This window comes from Macaca nemestrina, chromosome 17 (genome assembly GCF_043159975.1).
Source record: "Macaca nemestrina isolate mMacNem1 chromosome 17, mMacNem.hap1, whole genome shotgun sequence".
Lineage (NCBI taxonomy): Eukaryota > Metazoa > Chordata > Mammalia > Primates > Cercopithecidae > Macaca > Macaca nemestrina.
The window spans coordinates 47,957,249-47,974,669 of NC_092141.1; the positions used below are offsets into that span (position 1 = coordinate 47,957,249).

Consider the following 17,421-nt stretch of genomic DNA (forward strand, 5'->3'; position numbering starts at 1 on the left):
CGGGAGGCTGAGGCAGGAGAATGGCTTGAACTCGGGAGGCGGAGGTTGCAGTGAGCCAAGATTGCACCACTGTACTCCAGCCTGGCGATAGAACAAGACTCCATCTCAAAAACAAACAAACAAACCAAAAAAGGAAACAGCCTGCTACTGAGAAATAAGGCTCAGTTTTTGTGGTTACCATTGCTCCTTTGAATTAATATACAGTAGTCCCTCCTTATCTGTGGAGGGTATATCCAAGACCCCCCAGTGGATGGCTGAAACCTTGGATGGTACGAAGCCCTATATGGTACAATGCTTTTCAGTCTAATAACTGAGACAGGTACTATGGGACTAACGGGCTGGTAGCATATACAGCGTGGATATGCCGGACAAAGGATGATTCATGTCCCAGGCAGGACAGACGGGACAACAAGAGATTTCACCACGCTACTCAGTCTGCCATTTGAAGCTTATGAATTGTTTATTTCTGGAATTTTCCATTTAATATTTTTGGACCACAGTTGACCATGGGTAACTGAACTCGCACCTAAGGAGGGACTACTGTAGTTATTATCTTTTTAATCCCTGCTTTGGTCACTAGAGTCTATACCTAAAATGTTTATAGGATTAATGCTTTATAGCATGTGAATCCTTATTGCTTCTGTTTAGAAGAGAATGCCTACATTCATAAACAAAGTATATAATTTTGAATGTTATGATTTTCCCCTTAATATTTTAGTAGTATTAAAGTAGGTCACAAAGTGGGTTGTTACTGGGGCACTTCTCTGGTGAGTTCCACAGGCTGTATTGTTCTTGGCAAAATGGCTCTCCTTTATGCTAACGCTGGCAGTCAGACATGAGCCCTTTCTCTGTTATCGCCTTTCAGTGACCCTTTCCTTGGTAATAGGATCTCAGGCGCAGCAGGTTCCTTACCTAAGTGGGAGAGGATACTGTTAAGTATGCAAGCCTTCCATTTCCTTATCCCATCTTTATTTTTTTTGTTACCTCCTTAGGTGTAATGATGCTATCGAAAGGACTTTTTGTTACTAGTAAAAACCTTCTGAGAAGCTCAATTTCAAATGCTTCTCTCTTCTGTTCTAATTACCTTTTTAACTTGCTACTCTTTTATGTCCCGCTGGCTGATCATTAGCCATTTTCTCAAATCAGCTGTAATTGATTCGCCTGACACAGAGATAAGATGACCCACCCAGCATTCACGAGTGATTGTATATGCTCCTAGGTTTACTGTAAAACCCGAGAGAGAGGACTAAACCTGTTTTGCTAGTGAGTACATGTGTATTCCTTATAAAGTCAGTTGATTAGATCCATATTCAGCACCTAAGTGCTCAAAGTATGGCTAATCTCCATTTACCATGGGGCCAGTGATCCTATGGGGAGAAAGAAGAGGATTTGGTCAGCACCTAAGTGCTCAAAGTATGGCTAATCTCCGTTTACCATGGGGCCAGTGATCCCATGGGGAGAAAGAAGAGGATTTTAGGAAGGGGATGCACATGCATGCATGTGTATGTGTGTTGAATAGACTTTATTTTCTAAAGGAGCTTTAGGTTCACAGCCAAATGAGCAGAAGATCCAGAGATTTTTCCGTATATACCTTCTGTCTCCACACATGCAAAGCCTCTTATTATCAGTATCCCCCGCCAGAGTGGTACGTGTGTTTGAATTGATGAACCTACATTGACACATCAAATGTTTTTTTTTTTGTTTTGATCCACAAATTCAAGTTCTAAATTTAAGTTTTCTGAGAAAAAAAATAAATGAGACATTAAGCTGATTTAGGCATACAAGTAACCTTTCATGCGAGTCATTTGGTACATCCAGGGTAACTAAATCCCAGTCCATACGTTATTCCTTTTCAGTTAGTCCGTTCCCTGATGTCATTCATTTTTCATAATGTGGGACAAATTACATTGTAGGCGAGTACAAAAGTCTATAAAGTATTTTACTATATTAGGTTTTGGGGCATAGTCGTATCATTCTTGAAATAAGTTGCTTAAGATTGAAAATACTCTGATATCATAGACATTTTCATATTCACTAGCATGTACTTATACAAGGCAACCTTTGGGCAAGGAACAAGCACCATATGAAAAAAATCCTGTCATCCGAGCATGGTGGCTCACGCCTGTAATCCCAGCACTTTGAGAGGCTGAGGTGCACAGATCACCTGAGGTCAGGAGTTCGAGACCAGCCTGACCAAAACGACGAAACCCTGTCTCTACTAAGAGGAATACAAAAATTAGCCGGGCGTGGTGACGGGAGCCTGTAATCCCAGCTACTCGGGAGGCTGAGGCCGGAGAACTGCTTGAACCAGGGAGGCAACAGCCTGAGCACCAAGAGCAAAACTCCATCTCAAAAAAAAAAGAAAAATAGAAAAAGGAAAAATTCCTGTCTTTTCATTTTCTCTGAGCAGCCTCAGTAGCAGACTGATAAGATCATCAACTGTAAAGATTATTCTGTGCTTCTTTTATGCAATCATAACACATCGGGTTCTGTTTCTCTGTTTGTAGATCAGTCCAAACAAGTTGTAGTTGAGTCCCTGTACATTATCAGTTGCTATGGCACCTTAGTGGAGCACATGATGGAGCCGCGGCCCCTCAGCACTGCCCCCAAGATTAGTGACGACACGCCACTGGAAATGATGACATCGCCTCGAGCCAGCTGGACTCTGGTTAGGTAGTACCTCCTTTCTTTTTTCCTTTTTAACAGCTTCATTAAGGTATAGAAGATTAAAAGTGTATAATTTGGTAAGTTTTGACATGCATACAGCTACAAAATCATCACCACAATGAACATGGTAAACATATTCATCACTCCCAAATGTTTCTTTATGACCGTTTGGAATCTCTCCTTCTTTCACCCCTCTTTGTCTCTATAGATTAGTTTACAGTTTCTAGGATTTTTTTTTTTTTTTTTTGGAGGCAGAGTCTCGCTGTGTCGCCCAGGCTAGAGTGCAGTGGCTCAATCTCAGCTCAAGCGGTTCTCCTGCCTCAGCTTCTCGAGTAGCTGGGACTACAGGGGCATGCCACCACGCCCAGCTAATTTTTTTGTATTTTTAGTAGAGATGAGGTTTCATCATGTTGACCAGGATGGTCTCGATCTCCTGACCTTGTGATCCGCCCGCCTCAGCCTCCCAAAGTGCTGGGATTACAGGCATGAGCAACTGCTCTGGCCCAGTTTCTAGAATTTTATATAAATGGAATCATACACTATGTAATTTTTTAAATCTCACTTTCATCTAGCAAAACAATACTTCATTACTTTTTTTTTTTTTTTGGAGACGGAGTCTCACTCTGTTGCCCAGGCTGGAGAGCAGTGGCATGATCTCAGCTCAGTGCAGCCTCCACCTCCCATGTTCAAGCGATTCTCCTGCCTCAGCCTCCTGAGTAGCTGGGATCACAGGTGACCGCCATCCCATCCAGCTAATTTTTGGTTGAGATAGGGTTTCACCATATTGGTGAGGTTGGTCTCATACTCTTGATCTCAGGTGATCCACCCGCCTTGGCCTTCCAAAGTGCTGGGATTGCAGGCATGAGTACCTGGCCCTTCATTGCTTTTTCATTTGACATAATTTACATACAATAAAATTAACCCATTAAAAGTGACTTTTTACAAAGTTGTGCAGTTATCACTGCAATCAATTCTCATCACCCTAAAAAGAAACCTCATTCTCATTAGCAGTCACTTCTTATTTTTCTCCAACCCTTCAGACCTAGGCAGCAGCCAGTTTACTTTCTTTCTCTATGGATTTTGCTACTCTGATCATTTCATGTAAGTGGCATCATACAATATGTGACCTTTTGTGTCTGACTTCTTTCACTTAGTGTATTTTCAGGATCTATCCATGTAGTAGCATGTGTCAAAACTTCACTCCTTTTTATGGCTACGTAATACTCCATTATATGGTTATACTGCATTTTGTTTATCCATTTATTAGTTGATGGATATTTCTACTTTTTAAACTGTTATTAAATAATGTTGCTGTGAACATTTATGTACAGATTTTTGTGTGAATGTATTTTTTTAATTGTCTTCCCTATGTACCTTGGAGAATACCTCTGTTTGAATTTATTTCTCCTTGCACTTCTGTGTTAAATTTTCTTGGACTTATGCTTCCTCTATTTGCAATCTCATGCTCACTGAAAATAGAGAGTAACATTGAGATAGCCATTAAGGGGAGTAGAAACTAATATAGATAAGATTCAAAGGTTTCTCTGAAAGTAATTCTCCAAGATACAGTGGTTAAACCTTGTAGGAATGTTTATTAAGAATCAGAGTCCATCTCAAACGTGCATAATGATTAGAATCTTTATAAGCTATAACCAAAAGGAAGAAAACCTGGAATAAAACCTCTTTAATATAGTCCATTGTCCAGGAGAGAAAAAATTGCTCCTGACATGTATGGAAGGAAACAGACAAAAATGGATATAAAAATGATCCCTGTCCTTTTGACATTTTAAAATATTCTTGTATTGATTTTTGGAGGCTCCAGCATTCTTTACTACTACTTTACTATGCTGGCTTGATCTGATCAATATCTGATTTATCAAGCTTATTTAGGAGTGGGCAGATCTAATTAAAATTACTACACTATCATTGTGGAAATAGTAACTTATTTCAGAACTTAGATACTAATTTGATCTATAATAAGTCATCCATTTACACAGCTGTGTTTTATTAACCATTTTTACCTCTTCATTTTATTTTAAAACATACACATATTTTAAGAATAGAGAGGTCAGAAATTACATAAATTAGAACTAGTTAGTTGTAACATTTGAATTTTACACCTGTTTAATCTTCTGAATGTCTTGCCTATCCTGTTGAGGGGTCTTCTGCTGTTAAGCTTATATTGACTACATGTTATTTGTATGAAAGACTGCCACCTTTTTGTTTTTTCTAAGCAGATGGCCTTGTGTTTCAGGTTTCAGCACATTCATTTTAATGATTACAAGTTCATTTTAATGATCACAAAAATAGTGTGAGTTTAAGTCAGTGTTCATCAGTGATGACAGTCATGGTGATTTACATCCCATCTATTAAGCTTAAATATTAATATTCTTCTGCTGTTTCCTTAGAACCCCTCAATGGAATGAATTGCAGCCACCATTTAATGCAAACCATCCTCTGCTCCTCGCTGCAGATGCAGTACAGTATTATCAGTTCCTGCTTGCTGGCCGTAAGTAGTTTAGATTTTTTTTTTTTCCTTTCGTATGGTCTATTCAGATTTCATCTTAAAATGCTAGCTTTTAAAGCAAACATTACCATTGGTCCATAGGCCATAGGCCTTAAAGAATCAGTCTGAGGCAAATAAGATATTTAATACGAATATAAACCGTAAGCCTTAGTATAATTATGTCTCTGACTGCTTATATTCTGTACCTGTGAAATATATTCCTATAATAAAAGTTAAGTTGATAGGGAATATCTGGAGGGCTCAAAAATTCAAACAAACACAAAAACAACTACCTGAAAATACTAGGATGTAATAAACAGTTTCATAAAGCTTGGAATCTGTTTCTAACATGAAAAGAAAAAAACACCCAAGCCTAGTACAGTTAATAGTGCAACTGTGAAAGCTATGCCAGCAGGCTTTTCTTTTGGTAGAATTTTACTTGCAATAATGAGGTAAAGATTTCAACTATATTTGTTTGTTTGTTTACTTTTATGTTTAAACATTAGCATTTGTAGAGACTGAACCAAGTTCATTGACCTACATACAGCCTTTTAATATGGGAGGCATTTAAAGGCAATTTAGTATTTATTATCCAGTTTGTGTTTATAGAATTAAAAATTATTTACAATTATGATTCAGTTTTGTAGATATAGATGGAATTCTTAATTTGATGGCTCTGAGTAATGCATGTTTTACAGAAAATTCTTAAAAATCAACATTGACATGTTTTTAATGAAACTTTGTTGTATTTAACACATTATCCTGCCTGGTATATTAGAAAGCATGAATTAAAATGGTTGTTGAATGATTTTATTTTATCTTTATAATGTGTTATGTATTATACTGGAAACAGAAATATTTTATAGACTTTGCTCTCAAGTTATGAGACTCCATAACTGTAATCAATATTTGGCAGTCTTGCTCTCTCATATAATTGTTGAACTCTCTGCTTTTTCTAGTGTATTTTTATTGAGTGCTTACTATGTGTGAGGCAGTTGTGATTTAAAGGTGAATAGTATATTGCTTCTCTCCTCAATGAATTCCCTAATTCAGGAGACAGATGTTTAATAAAAAAGAAAATAAAATGGGGTAGGTGTATCAGTGGAGGGTTATAAATTGAACTGTGAGAGCAATGACGTGTGTTGCCTACAGCATCACAGACGGGGGGTGATATTTAAGTGGTTTTCAGATTGATTCAAGAAGCAGTGCATACAGAAGTTGTTAGTTTCTCGATTTTTTAAGCATATATTTAACTATCATATGAACTGGAAAAATACATGACATGAATACGATACGAAGTAAGAATCATGAGTACATTTTCCATTACCTCTCAAGGAGCAAAACTAACTAATCGTTGAATTAAGCATAGTTGTCTCTTTCAGAGTTACTATTGTGTTTTGTGTTGTTATTTTGATAACTATTAAGTCTGTTTAACAGACATGCAGTAACAACTCTGAAATATTTACAAAACATACAGGGGAAAAGATATAGCTATATCTATCTCTTGTTTTTTGTTCCAGTGATTGACCTTATTGACATTACACTCTGCTTGATTTTAGCTGCCCTAAACACCTTTGTCTAATTCTCAGAACAACAAAAATCCTCAGTTGCATAATTTAAGAACCACCACTGTTGGCAGTAGTAAGCCATCACCTGTTTTCAAGCATAGGAATGACACCATCAAAATTGTATTTTAGAAAGATCATTCTGGGCTGGGTGCAGTGGCTCACGTCTGTAATTCCAGCACTTTGAGAGGCTGAAGCGGGCGGATCACTTGAGGTCAGGAGTTCGAGACCAGCCTGGCCATCATGATGAAACCCCATCTCTACTAAAAATACAAAAAATTAGCCAGACATGGTAGTGCATGCCTGTAATCCCAGCTACCTGGGAGGCTGAGGCAGGAGAATGACTTGAACCTGGGAGGCAGAGGTTGCAGTGAGCCGAGATCATGCCATTGCGCTGCAGCCTGGGCGACCAAGCAAGACTCCATCTCAAAAAAAAAAAGAAAAGATCATTCTGGCAGCGTTGCAGCGGGAAATTCAGAGGAAGGCAGTGGAGGCTAGGTGATCCTAGAGCAAGATGAGACCTTAAATTAATGCTGTATTAAAGAGAAGACAGGACAGACCTGTGAGATGTTTAAGAATTGGCATAGAAAGGAATTAGAGGCTGGGCACGGTGGCTCACACCTGTAATCCTAGCACTTTGGGAGGCCAAGGCAGGCAGATCGCCTGAGCTCAGGAGTTCGAGACCAGCCTGGGCAACATGGTGAAACCCCGTCTCTCTACTAAAACACACAAAAAAGTCACCCAGGAGTGGTGGCATGCACCTGTAGTCCCAGCTACTCAGGAGGCTGAGGCAGGAGAATTGCTTGAACCTGGGAGGTGAAGGTTGGAGTGAGCCGAGATGGTGTCACTGCACTCCAGCCTGGGCGACAAAGTGAAACTCTGTCTCAAAAAAGAGAGAGACAATTTGAAACTAAGTAGTTACTAATAATTCTGTGGTTTCTAATATGGAATACAGCAGGTCCTTGAATAATGTCATTTTGTTTAACATCAATTCTTTATAAGACTGATGAGAAATCGCTCCCTGACAGGGGCCATTGCCTGTGTGGAGTTTTCATGTTCTCCCCATGTCTGCATGGGTTTTCAGTGGGTACACAGGTGTTCTCCCTGATACTAAAGGTATGCATGTTAGGTTAATTGGCATGGCTAAATTGTGTCCCAGGCTGAGTAAATATGGGCCTGTGTGTGAGAGAGTGCCCTGCAATCGAATGGTGTCCTGTCTAGGGTTAGGTCCTGCCTTGCACCCTGAGCTGCCACGATACAGACTCTGTCCACCCACAACTGTGAATGAGTGAATACAAATTATTGTAAAATAAAATTTCTTAAAATATACGGTAAATCACACAAATGCACAACAATAAATGATGCTATATGAAAGTGCTCAGCAAGCCCAGCATATTGGTTACTTTTTGTTTTTTAACTTCTTGGTAGTGGAAGGTGCCCGTTAAACTTTTCGCTTTGCAAACATTTATTCCTTGATTTAACTCACCAGCACTTCAAGCTTCACTACTCAGTGATTCACTAGAAAATGAGTAAATAATTTTATTACTTGTTGTCATTAATCTTTCTTAAATGTATATGTAGCTCACATTTATTTTGATGTTTAATATTAAAGCGTTTGGGGTCTTTATTCAGAAGTTTACTGATGTTTTTGACCAGAAAAAAAATATGCCTTAAGAGGCCGGGCGCGGTGGCTCACGCCTGTAATCCTGGCACTTTGGGAGGCCGAGATGAGCAGATCACGAGGTCAGGAGATCAAGACCGTCCTGGCTAACGTGGTGAAACCTCGTCTCTACTAAAAATACAAAAAATTAGCCGGGCGTGGTGGCGGGCGCTTGTAGTCCCAGCTACTCGGGAGGCTGAGGCAGGAGAATGGCGTGAACCCGGGAGGCGGAGCTTGTAGTGAGCCGCACCACTGTGCTCCAGCCTGGGCAACAGAGCGAGACTCTGTCTCAAATATATATATATATATATATATGAACTTAACTCTTGTTTATATGAATTAGTCAGTGGTAAAATTGGTTTTGTAATACATCATTTTGCTTAAAGTCACAGTTTCCATGAACTTATCAATGATGTTAAGTGAGGACTTATTGTATAATGCATTGCATTTTAGACCTTTTGAGTTCCAGATGGACTAATATTGGGATAAAGATGAAAAGACCTGGGTTCTAGTTCTAAATCCAGCAATAACTTGATAAATGTAGATATCAATTATTATACTTGCTCTTATAGAGGGATTATGATGATCAATGAAGTGATGCTAAAGTCCTTTTTTGTTTTTTTTTTGAGATAGAGTCTTGCTCTGTCACCAGGCCGGAGTGCAGTGGCACGATCTTAGCTCAATGCAACCTCTGCCCCGCCAGGTTCAAGCGATTCCCCTGCCTCAGCCTCCCAAGTGGCTGGGATTACAGGCACGTGCCACCATGCCCGACTAATTTTTTTGTGTTTTAGTAGAGACGGGGTTTCACCATGTTGGCCAAGATGGTCTTGATCTCCTGACCTTGTGATCCACCCGCCTCGGCCTCCCAAAGTGCTAGGATTATAGACGTGAGCCACTGTACCCAGCATAAAGTCCTTTTTAAAACTGTAAAATAGTTTATACATTTAAGCATTATTATAAGCTTTTGTTTCTTATCTCAGAAGAATATATTTTCAAATGATAGACCTCTGGGACTTTTGGTACAATTTAAAAGCCTTTTTTGTAGTCAGTGTTTACAGTGGAATACCTGGCCTGGGCATGGCGGCTCATGCTTGTAATCCCAGTACTTTGGGAGGCCAAGGTGGGAGGATTGTTTGAGACCAGAAGTTCAAGACCATCCTGGGAAACATAGAGAGACCCTGTCTCTACAAAAAAATTTTAAAAATTAGCTGAGCATGGTGATACACACCTGTAGTCCCAGTTGCTCAGCAGGCTGAGGTAGGAGGATTGCTTGAGCCCAGGAATTTGAGGTTACAGTGGGCTGTGATTATACCACAGCACGCTAGCCTGAGTGACAGAGCAAGATTCTGTCTCTTAAGAAAAAAAAAGACCAGGCTCAGTGGCTCACGCCTATAATCCCAGCACTTTGGGAGGCCGAGGTGGGAGGATTACTTGAGGCCAGGAATTTGAGACCAACCTGGCCAACATGAGGAAGCCCCATCTCTACTAAAAATACAAAAATTAGCCAGGTGTAATGGCACGCACCTGCAATTCCAGCTACTCGGAAGGCTGAGGCAGGAGAATCACTTGAACCCAGGAAATGGAGGTTGCAATGAGCCAAGATGACACTACTGCACTCCTGCCTGGGCAACAGAGTGAGTGAGTGAGACAGGGGTCAAAATATATATATATATAAAGTAATACTGGCGCCAGTTTCAAGAGAATGTCCACCCATCTGTTGCACCCTTTCTGCAAGTTAGAGCCAGTAAAGCAGACTTTATTACTCTCGCTTTCTCCCAGATTTCCCTTACTGAAGCCATTTGGAAGGATATTATACCTTTTAAAACACAAGTATATTACACCTGGTGCCAGAAAGTTTTTTGTTTTTCTTAACTATATTGGATATTACCTCTTATTTCCCAACTTGAAGACTTTAATAAATGTTGTTCTCAAAGAATTTTCAAATATAGTCATTCCTTGGTGTCATGGGAAATTGGTTCCAGAACCTCCCTCAGATAACAAAATCCACAGATGCTCAAGTCCCTGATGCTGGTATTATTATTTGCATGTGACCCGCGCACATCCCCCTGTATGCTTCAAGTCATCTTTAGATTACTTATAATACCCAGTACAATATAAGTGCTATATAAATAGTTGTTACACTGTATTGTTTGGGAATCATGACAAGAAAAAAGTCTAGACATGTTCAGTACAGATGCAACCATCCTTTTTTTTTTCACAGAATAGTTTCAACCTGTGGTTGGTTGAACCCATAGATGCGGAACCAAGGATATGGAAGGCTGACTGTATACTTTTTAGTAAACGCTAATACAAACTTCACAAATGTTGTAAGCTTTTTTGTGTGTGTGTGTGTGTTTGGATCTGTGAATCAAGTGAAGCAGACTTGTACAAACTCCGGAAATTATAATAATAGTAGACAAAGAATGATGTAAATGGGAAAGGGACTTTGTCTCAGTGAGAAGAAAGTAGGAGAGCAGGATGTTTAGCAAGGAATCTCCACTCCCCTTCCAGCCCGGTAATCATAATAAATACACTGCTGGTTAATAAACAAAGTTCTGTATATGTGGCAAAAAGGGTGGCTTGTGGTGGAAGGAAAGGGGAACCAGCCCCAAACACTAAACACTTCTTATGTAACCTTAATATAAAGTAGGTAAAAACTCCAAAATCTGTATTCTTAAATTATAGTAACATTTCCTACCTCTATAAATTGAATGGAATGACCAAAATTAATGAATTTTTTTTTTATTGAAGAGTTTTGCTGTATCACAAATTGATAACCCCAAATTGAGGAATTTTGATGTATTGTAAACTAGATCATACTAGAGTGCTCCATACAGAGGTCACTGTAAAGGCACAGATGACTTCTCTGTTATTAGGTGGAACCATATGAAACTGGCATTTTTAATAAGTTTTTTAAAAGGCTGATATTTCTGCAGTTTCATAGATTAATTTATATACGCCAACTAAATATATAGATGGTAATCTAATCTTTCTGTTTAACTCAGTAAAGGTAAAAGTCAATTTATAATCCAAAAGATGTTTTGCCTTGGTCAAGGAAATTTTGAGAACAGTTTATAAAAGGATGACAGCAGAGGACATTAGTGATTTCTGTGTTAGCACTGTATTTACTTCCTTTAAAATAAAAATTACATACTATATAGCCTTCTAACACAGGCATTATATTTCAGTGTGTTCCTTTGCCAAAAACAAAGATAAACCACAGAACATATCAGTAAATACCACCCAGCTTTGAATATGATCCCAAAATAGACAATAACTTTTTCTTCAGTCTGCTGCAGCGTTTCCAATTTGTAAATTAAAAACAGCTTACTGAGTTGCCTTAGGAAAGCCTTGTTTAAGGGAAAAATAATGTTTCCTCCTTTCTTTCAGGTAATTTGGCAGCAACAGTGCTTTTAAGTTGCTGACATTAGCTTTGTGGCAGAGTGGGTTTCAGAGTTTGGACTTCTTTCTAAATCAGCCTGTGAGTGTGTGAAAAGTTCCTCTATAAACTTACTGAGTTTTATTTGTAATAGAAATATATATTCATTCAACAGAAATATAGCTTTGATAGACAATAGAAAGGTGACTGGGGTCCACAGTACTTCCCTGTGTGTTATTGGGTGTATACTTGGTTCCTTCTAACTTTAAAAGGAATATGAGAAAGATGGAGAGAATATTTTATATGTTTCAATTTGACCTCAAATTTTGGGGAGATTTAGTGTTCTCTTAGTTTCATTGACCATTTCTTGAGGTTCCAGTTGAGTAGTAGCTTCCCAACAAGATGGACTAACAGGGGTCAGACTTACTTTCCTGCATGGAACAACAACAGAAATCATCTATGAAACAATTGTTTTCAAGTCATCTGAGATTAGGGAATGAAGGACAGTGATCCCCGAGAGATGGGAAACAAATGAGACAAGCCCTGCACTTGCCTCAGTTTATTGTCTTTGGAGTATCTAGGCTGTGCCACAATGAGGGAGAAAGCAGGTGAAACCCAGGGGACTCCCTGAGTTGAGGAGACAGAGCTGAGAGTCCAGTCAGACCAAAGAAGAGCGGGTGTCGGCAAATTACCATGTGCTCTTATTGTAAATAAAGTTTTATTGGAACACAGCCACCCCGTTTCATTTTTGTCTTGTCTGTGGCCACTTTTAAGCTATACCAAGTAATAGTAACTGAGACCATATGACCCACAAAGCCCAAAATATTTACTGTTTTCAAACCCTGACCTAGAATTTGTTAGACAGGATATCAGGGGAGATCTTCACAGAGAAAAAATGCTGAAGACTGCAGAGGGTCCTTTTCTAGTATTCAACAGAATACTGGTGCCTGTGAGGAAACTGCAGCCTAGAAAACAACCATCTGAGTGTCTTAGAGGGCATGGTGGCCACACAGAGTCAGGACTAGTGACACTAACAGTTACTGTGTATTCCATATGTTCAAAAAGTTAAGTAGACCCCTAAATTACTTAGACCTAAATATAAAAATCTTGTAGATGTGAAAACCACAGTAGGAGAAAGCTTCATTGCATAATATTGAAGATTGATTATTAACTGCAAAAAAGTAATCCCAGCACTTTGGGATGCCAAAGTGGAAGGATCACTTGAGGCCAGGAGTTCAATACCAGCCTGGCAATAGAGTGAGACCGAGTCTCTACAGAAAAAAATTTGAAAAATTAGCCAGGTGTGGTGGTGCATGCCCTTAATCCCAGCTACTCAGGAGCTGAGGTGGGAACACTGCTTGAGGCCAGGAGGTCAAGACTGCAGTGAACTGTGATTCTGTCACTACACTCCAGCCTGGACAACAGAGCAAGACCTTTTCTCAAAATAATAATAATAATAATAAAATTAATAAATAAATTGCAGAAGAAAAGATTAGTGAACTCGAAGATAGAGCAAGATAAACACACAAAAAAACACAAAGAAAATAATTTTAAGAGTATCACTGAACTGTGGGAAAAGATATACTAGTAAACAGAGTTTCTGAAGAAGGGTGGTGGGACAGAAGAAATAATAGCCAAAATATTTCCAAATTTGAGGTAAACCATAAAAATGCAGATGGAAAAAGGTCAGTAAATCCCAAGTACAGGACACCTTAAGAAAGGCATAACTAAGTGTATTATAATCAGTTTGCTCAACATCATTGACAAAGAGAAAAAAATCTTAAAAGCAGCCAGAGGAAAAGATATGTTACACACCAAGGAGCAAAGATAAGCAGAATTTTTTTTTTTTTTTTTTTTTTGAGATGGAGTTTCACTCTTGTTGCCCAGGTTGGAGTCCAATGGCATGATCTCCGCTCACTGCAACCTCCGTCTCCTGGGTTCAAGCGATTCTCCTGCCTCAGCCTCCCAAATAGCTGGGACTACAGGAATGCGCCACCACGCCTGGCTAATTGTTTGTATTTTTAGTAGAGATGAGGTTTCTCCATGTTGGTCAGGCTGGTCTCAAACTCCCAACCTCAGGTGATCACCTGCCTCAGCCTCGCAAAATGTTAGGATTACAGACGTGAGCCACTGCGCCCGGCCAGCAGATATCTTTTAAGTATGGAAAGAAAATAACCATCAACCCAGAATTATATACTGCCTTTGCCCCTTAAATATCTGAAGATGAAGTCAAAATATTAAAAATTTTAGATACGTGAAAGCTCAAAGAAGTTTTCAGCTTCATATGAAATGTTAAAGGGAGTCCTTAAAGCAGAAGAAAACTACATCAGCACAAAAGGAATTAAGAGCACTGGGAATGGTGAAAAACATAGGTAAATGGATGAGATATTTTTCTAATTTGTAAAAACATAAATAATTAAAATTTAAAATATAGTTTACTTATTTTAAAATATTGACTGTTAACAGAAACAAAATGGCATATTCTTAATATATATGTGTGTGTACACACGCATGTGTGTATATGTATGTGTGTACACAGTAGCATAAAGGCCGGGGGTTGAGAAATGGAACTATACTATTGTAAGATTTTTGTAACATATGTGAGTGGTATACTATTACCTGAAGGTAAACTGTGATAAGTTAAAGATGTACATAATGAACTCAAAAGCAACTACTAAAACAACAAAAACAAAATGTTGTATCTAATATGCCAACAGAGGAAATGAAATGGAAACAAGCAAGAGGATGTAATTCTAACCATATCAATACTCATTAGTTATACATGGCCATTCTAGTAAAAAATGAGATTGTCAAATTAGATTTAAAAAGGAAGTTCTAACTATATGCTACTTAAACACACTTTAAACGTGGAATTGCTACATTAATATCAGACTAAGTAGGACACTTCACTCAACAGCAGAATACACATTCTTTTCAAGTGTGCAGGGAACATTGACCAATATAGGGAATCTTCTCAGCTCTAAAACAAATCCTAATAAGTTTAAAAGGTTTCAAGTCCTGAGGTGGGCGGATCACGAGGTCAGGAGATCGAGACCATCCTGGCTAACACGGGGAAACCCTGTCTCTACTAAAAATACAAAAATTAGCTGGTCGTGGTGGCGGGCGCCTGTAGTCCCAGCTACTCGGGAGACTGAGGCAGGAGAATGGCGTGAACCTGGGAGGCGGAGCTTGCAGTGAGCCAAGGTTGTGCCAGTGCACTCCAGCCTGGGCAATAGAGCAAGACTCCGTCTCAATTAAAAAAAAAAAAAGGTTTCTAGTCGTACAACGTATATTCTCTGACCACAAGGGAGTTAAGTAAGAAATGAATTACAGAAAGATCTTTGGAAAGTGCACAAATATTTGGAAACTAACACACTTTTAAATAGTCCATGGTTCACAGAAGAAATCTAAAGGGAATTAAGAAATTATTTTTAACTGAATAGGGACATTGAAATCAGATATATTCATATCTTTGACAACTACTCAGTTTTTTTGAAAAAGTGGATTGACCTATTAATACTTGGGACATGTTTGATGATCCCCAAGACAATCATTTTGAGTGAAGAAAAGCCCATCTCTGAAGTTTCCACACTGCATGATTTCAGCTATATAACATTCTCAAAATGACAAAATTAGAGAGATAGATAATAGATTAGTGGTGCCCAGGGCTTAGGAATGGGGTGGGAGAGAAGTGAGTGAATATACCTATATAGAATTATTACAAGGTTGATCTTTGTGGTGATAGGACAGTTCTGTATCTTGATTGTAGCGGAGGTTACACCAATTTACACATGCGATAAAATTGAATAGACCCTCACACACATAAAATGAGTATAAAACTATGTATGTAAATTTCATTATATCTGAATAAAGTTTCTGGATTGTGTCAATGGTGATTTTCTGATTTTGCAACTGAGTGAAGGGTACACAGAGCATCACTGTACTATTTTGCAATTTTTTGTGAATCTTTAATCATTTCAAAATAAAAACTTGTTTTCTTTTTAATGGTGACAGGGTCTCACTCTGTCACTTGGAGTGGAGTGCAGTGTCTCAGTCATGGTTCACTGTGGCCTGCACTCCTGAATTTGAGTGATCCTTCTGCCTCAGCCTTCTGAGTACCAAGGACTACAGGCTCTCACCATCATGCTTGGCTAATTCAAAATAAAAACCTTAAAGAAAAATAGGAAATTTTGTGGGATGGCACTAAATCCATACTCAAGGGAAAAATTATAGGGCTAATGTTTATATTATAAAGGGAAAAGATCTGAAGTCAGTGACCTCAGCTTCCACATTAAGAAACTAGACAAAGTAGAGCAAATTAATGCAAAACAGAAAATATAGGAAAAAGGGAAAAAGATCAGAGTGTGAATCAGTGAAACAGAACACATACAAACAATAGAGAAAAAGCTATGAAACTGTGCTGTACTTTTCTTCTGCTTGGGGTTTTTGGGATTCTTGGATCTGTAGGTTTATACTTTTCATCAGATTTGGACATTTTTATACACTTATGTCTTCAAATATTTTTTCTTTCACTCTCTCTGTCACTTCCCCTTTTTTGGACTCCAGTTTTATTTATGTTGACCACTTGATACTTTCCCAGCTCACTGAATCTTTGTTAAGATTTTCTTACTTTTATTTTCCTCTCTGTTTGGTTGTATATAGTTTTAAATTCTGTATCTATAAGTATATTAATTCCTTTTCTCTGTGTTAATTTCATTCAATGTATCTTACATTTCGGATATCATATTTTTTATCTCTTGAAGTTCCATTTGGATCTTCTTTGTATCTTTTATTTTCCTCTTCCTTATCTACATGTTTGACCATATGGAATATTATGGAACCATAGATAGCACGACATGTTAGAAGGCAGCAGATGAGAAATAAAAGCAAGTGATTAGAAGTAAAAGCAACTAGTACAGAATTTGGTGTCCTGGAAGTCATAAAACAATGCTTTAGAAATAGAAAACAGGATCATGAGTTGAATTAATAACTATAAAAAGTCTTACTGGAACCTGACTTTGAAGTAGTTGTGTTCCTTTGACAAAATCTTAGTTTTTATTATACTAAAGACAATTAAGTCTGTTGTGAGTTTCTTTCTTTTTTGAGACAGGGTTTCTCTCCCATTGCCCAGGCTGGAGTGCAGTGGCATGCTCTTGGCTCACTACAACCTCTGCCTCCCGAGTCAAGTGTTCTTCCTGCCTCAGCCTCCCAAGTAGCTGGGACTCCAGGTGTGCGCCACCATGCCTAGATAATTTTTTTATTTTTAGTAGAGACAGGGTTTCACCATGTTGGCTAGGCTGGTCTTGAATTCCTGACCTCAAATGATCTGCCCGCCTTGGCCTCCTAAAGTGCTGGGATTCCAGGCGCGAGCCACCACGCCTGGCCTGTGGTGAGTTTCTTTTGAATAGCCGGGCTGTCTATTGATTTATAGGCTTTAAAAAGATATGATTGCTTTACTAATCTCTTGGACTTCACTTACTTTTTTTTTTTTTTTTTGGCATTTACATACAATAAAGTAGATAAGACTTAAAAGTAGTATTGAGCTTTAGAAGAGGAGTACTAAAATCAGAAGTCAGCAACATGATTAAGGTTAAATTCTAGGGATCTTGATTTCCAACCAAATTCTGTACTGTTGGCATACAAA

The 17,421-nt window shown here is 38.6% G+C and overlaps 1 protein-coding gene across 15 annotated transcripts in view; it reads left to right on the forward strand.

Annotated features, from left to right (window-relative positions):
- LOC105476856 (BCAS3 microtubule associated cell migration factor) overlaps nt 1-17,421 on the forward strand; it is a 710,244-nt gene that overhangs the window by 349,908 nt on the left and 342,915 nt on the right. For all 15 annotated transcript variants that reach the window (XM_071082810.1, XM_071082809.1, XM_071082814.1 and 12 more), the window contains 2 exons: nt 2,508-2,673; nt 5,076-5,176. In XM_071082810.1, coding sequence (XP_070938911.1) covers nt 2,508-2,673; nt 5,076-5,176 — 267 coding nt within the window. The remainder of the gene's footprint in view (nt 1-2,507; nt 2,674-5,075; nt 5,177-17,421) is intronic.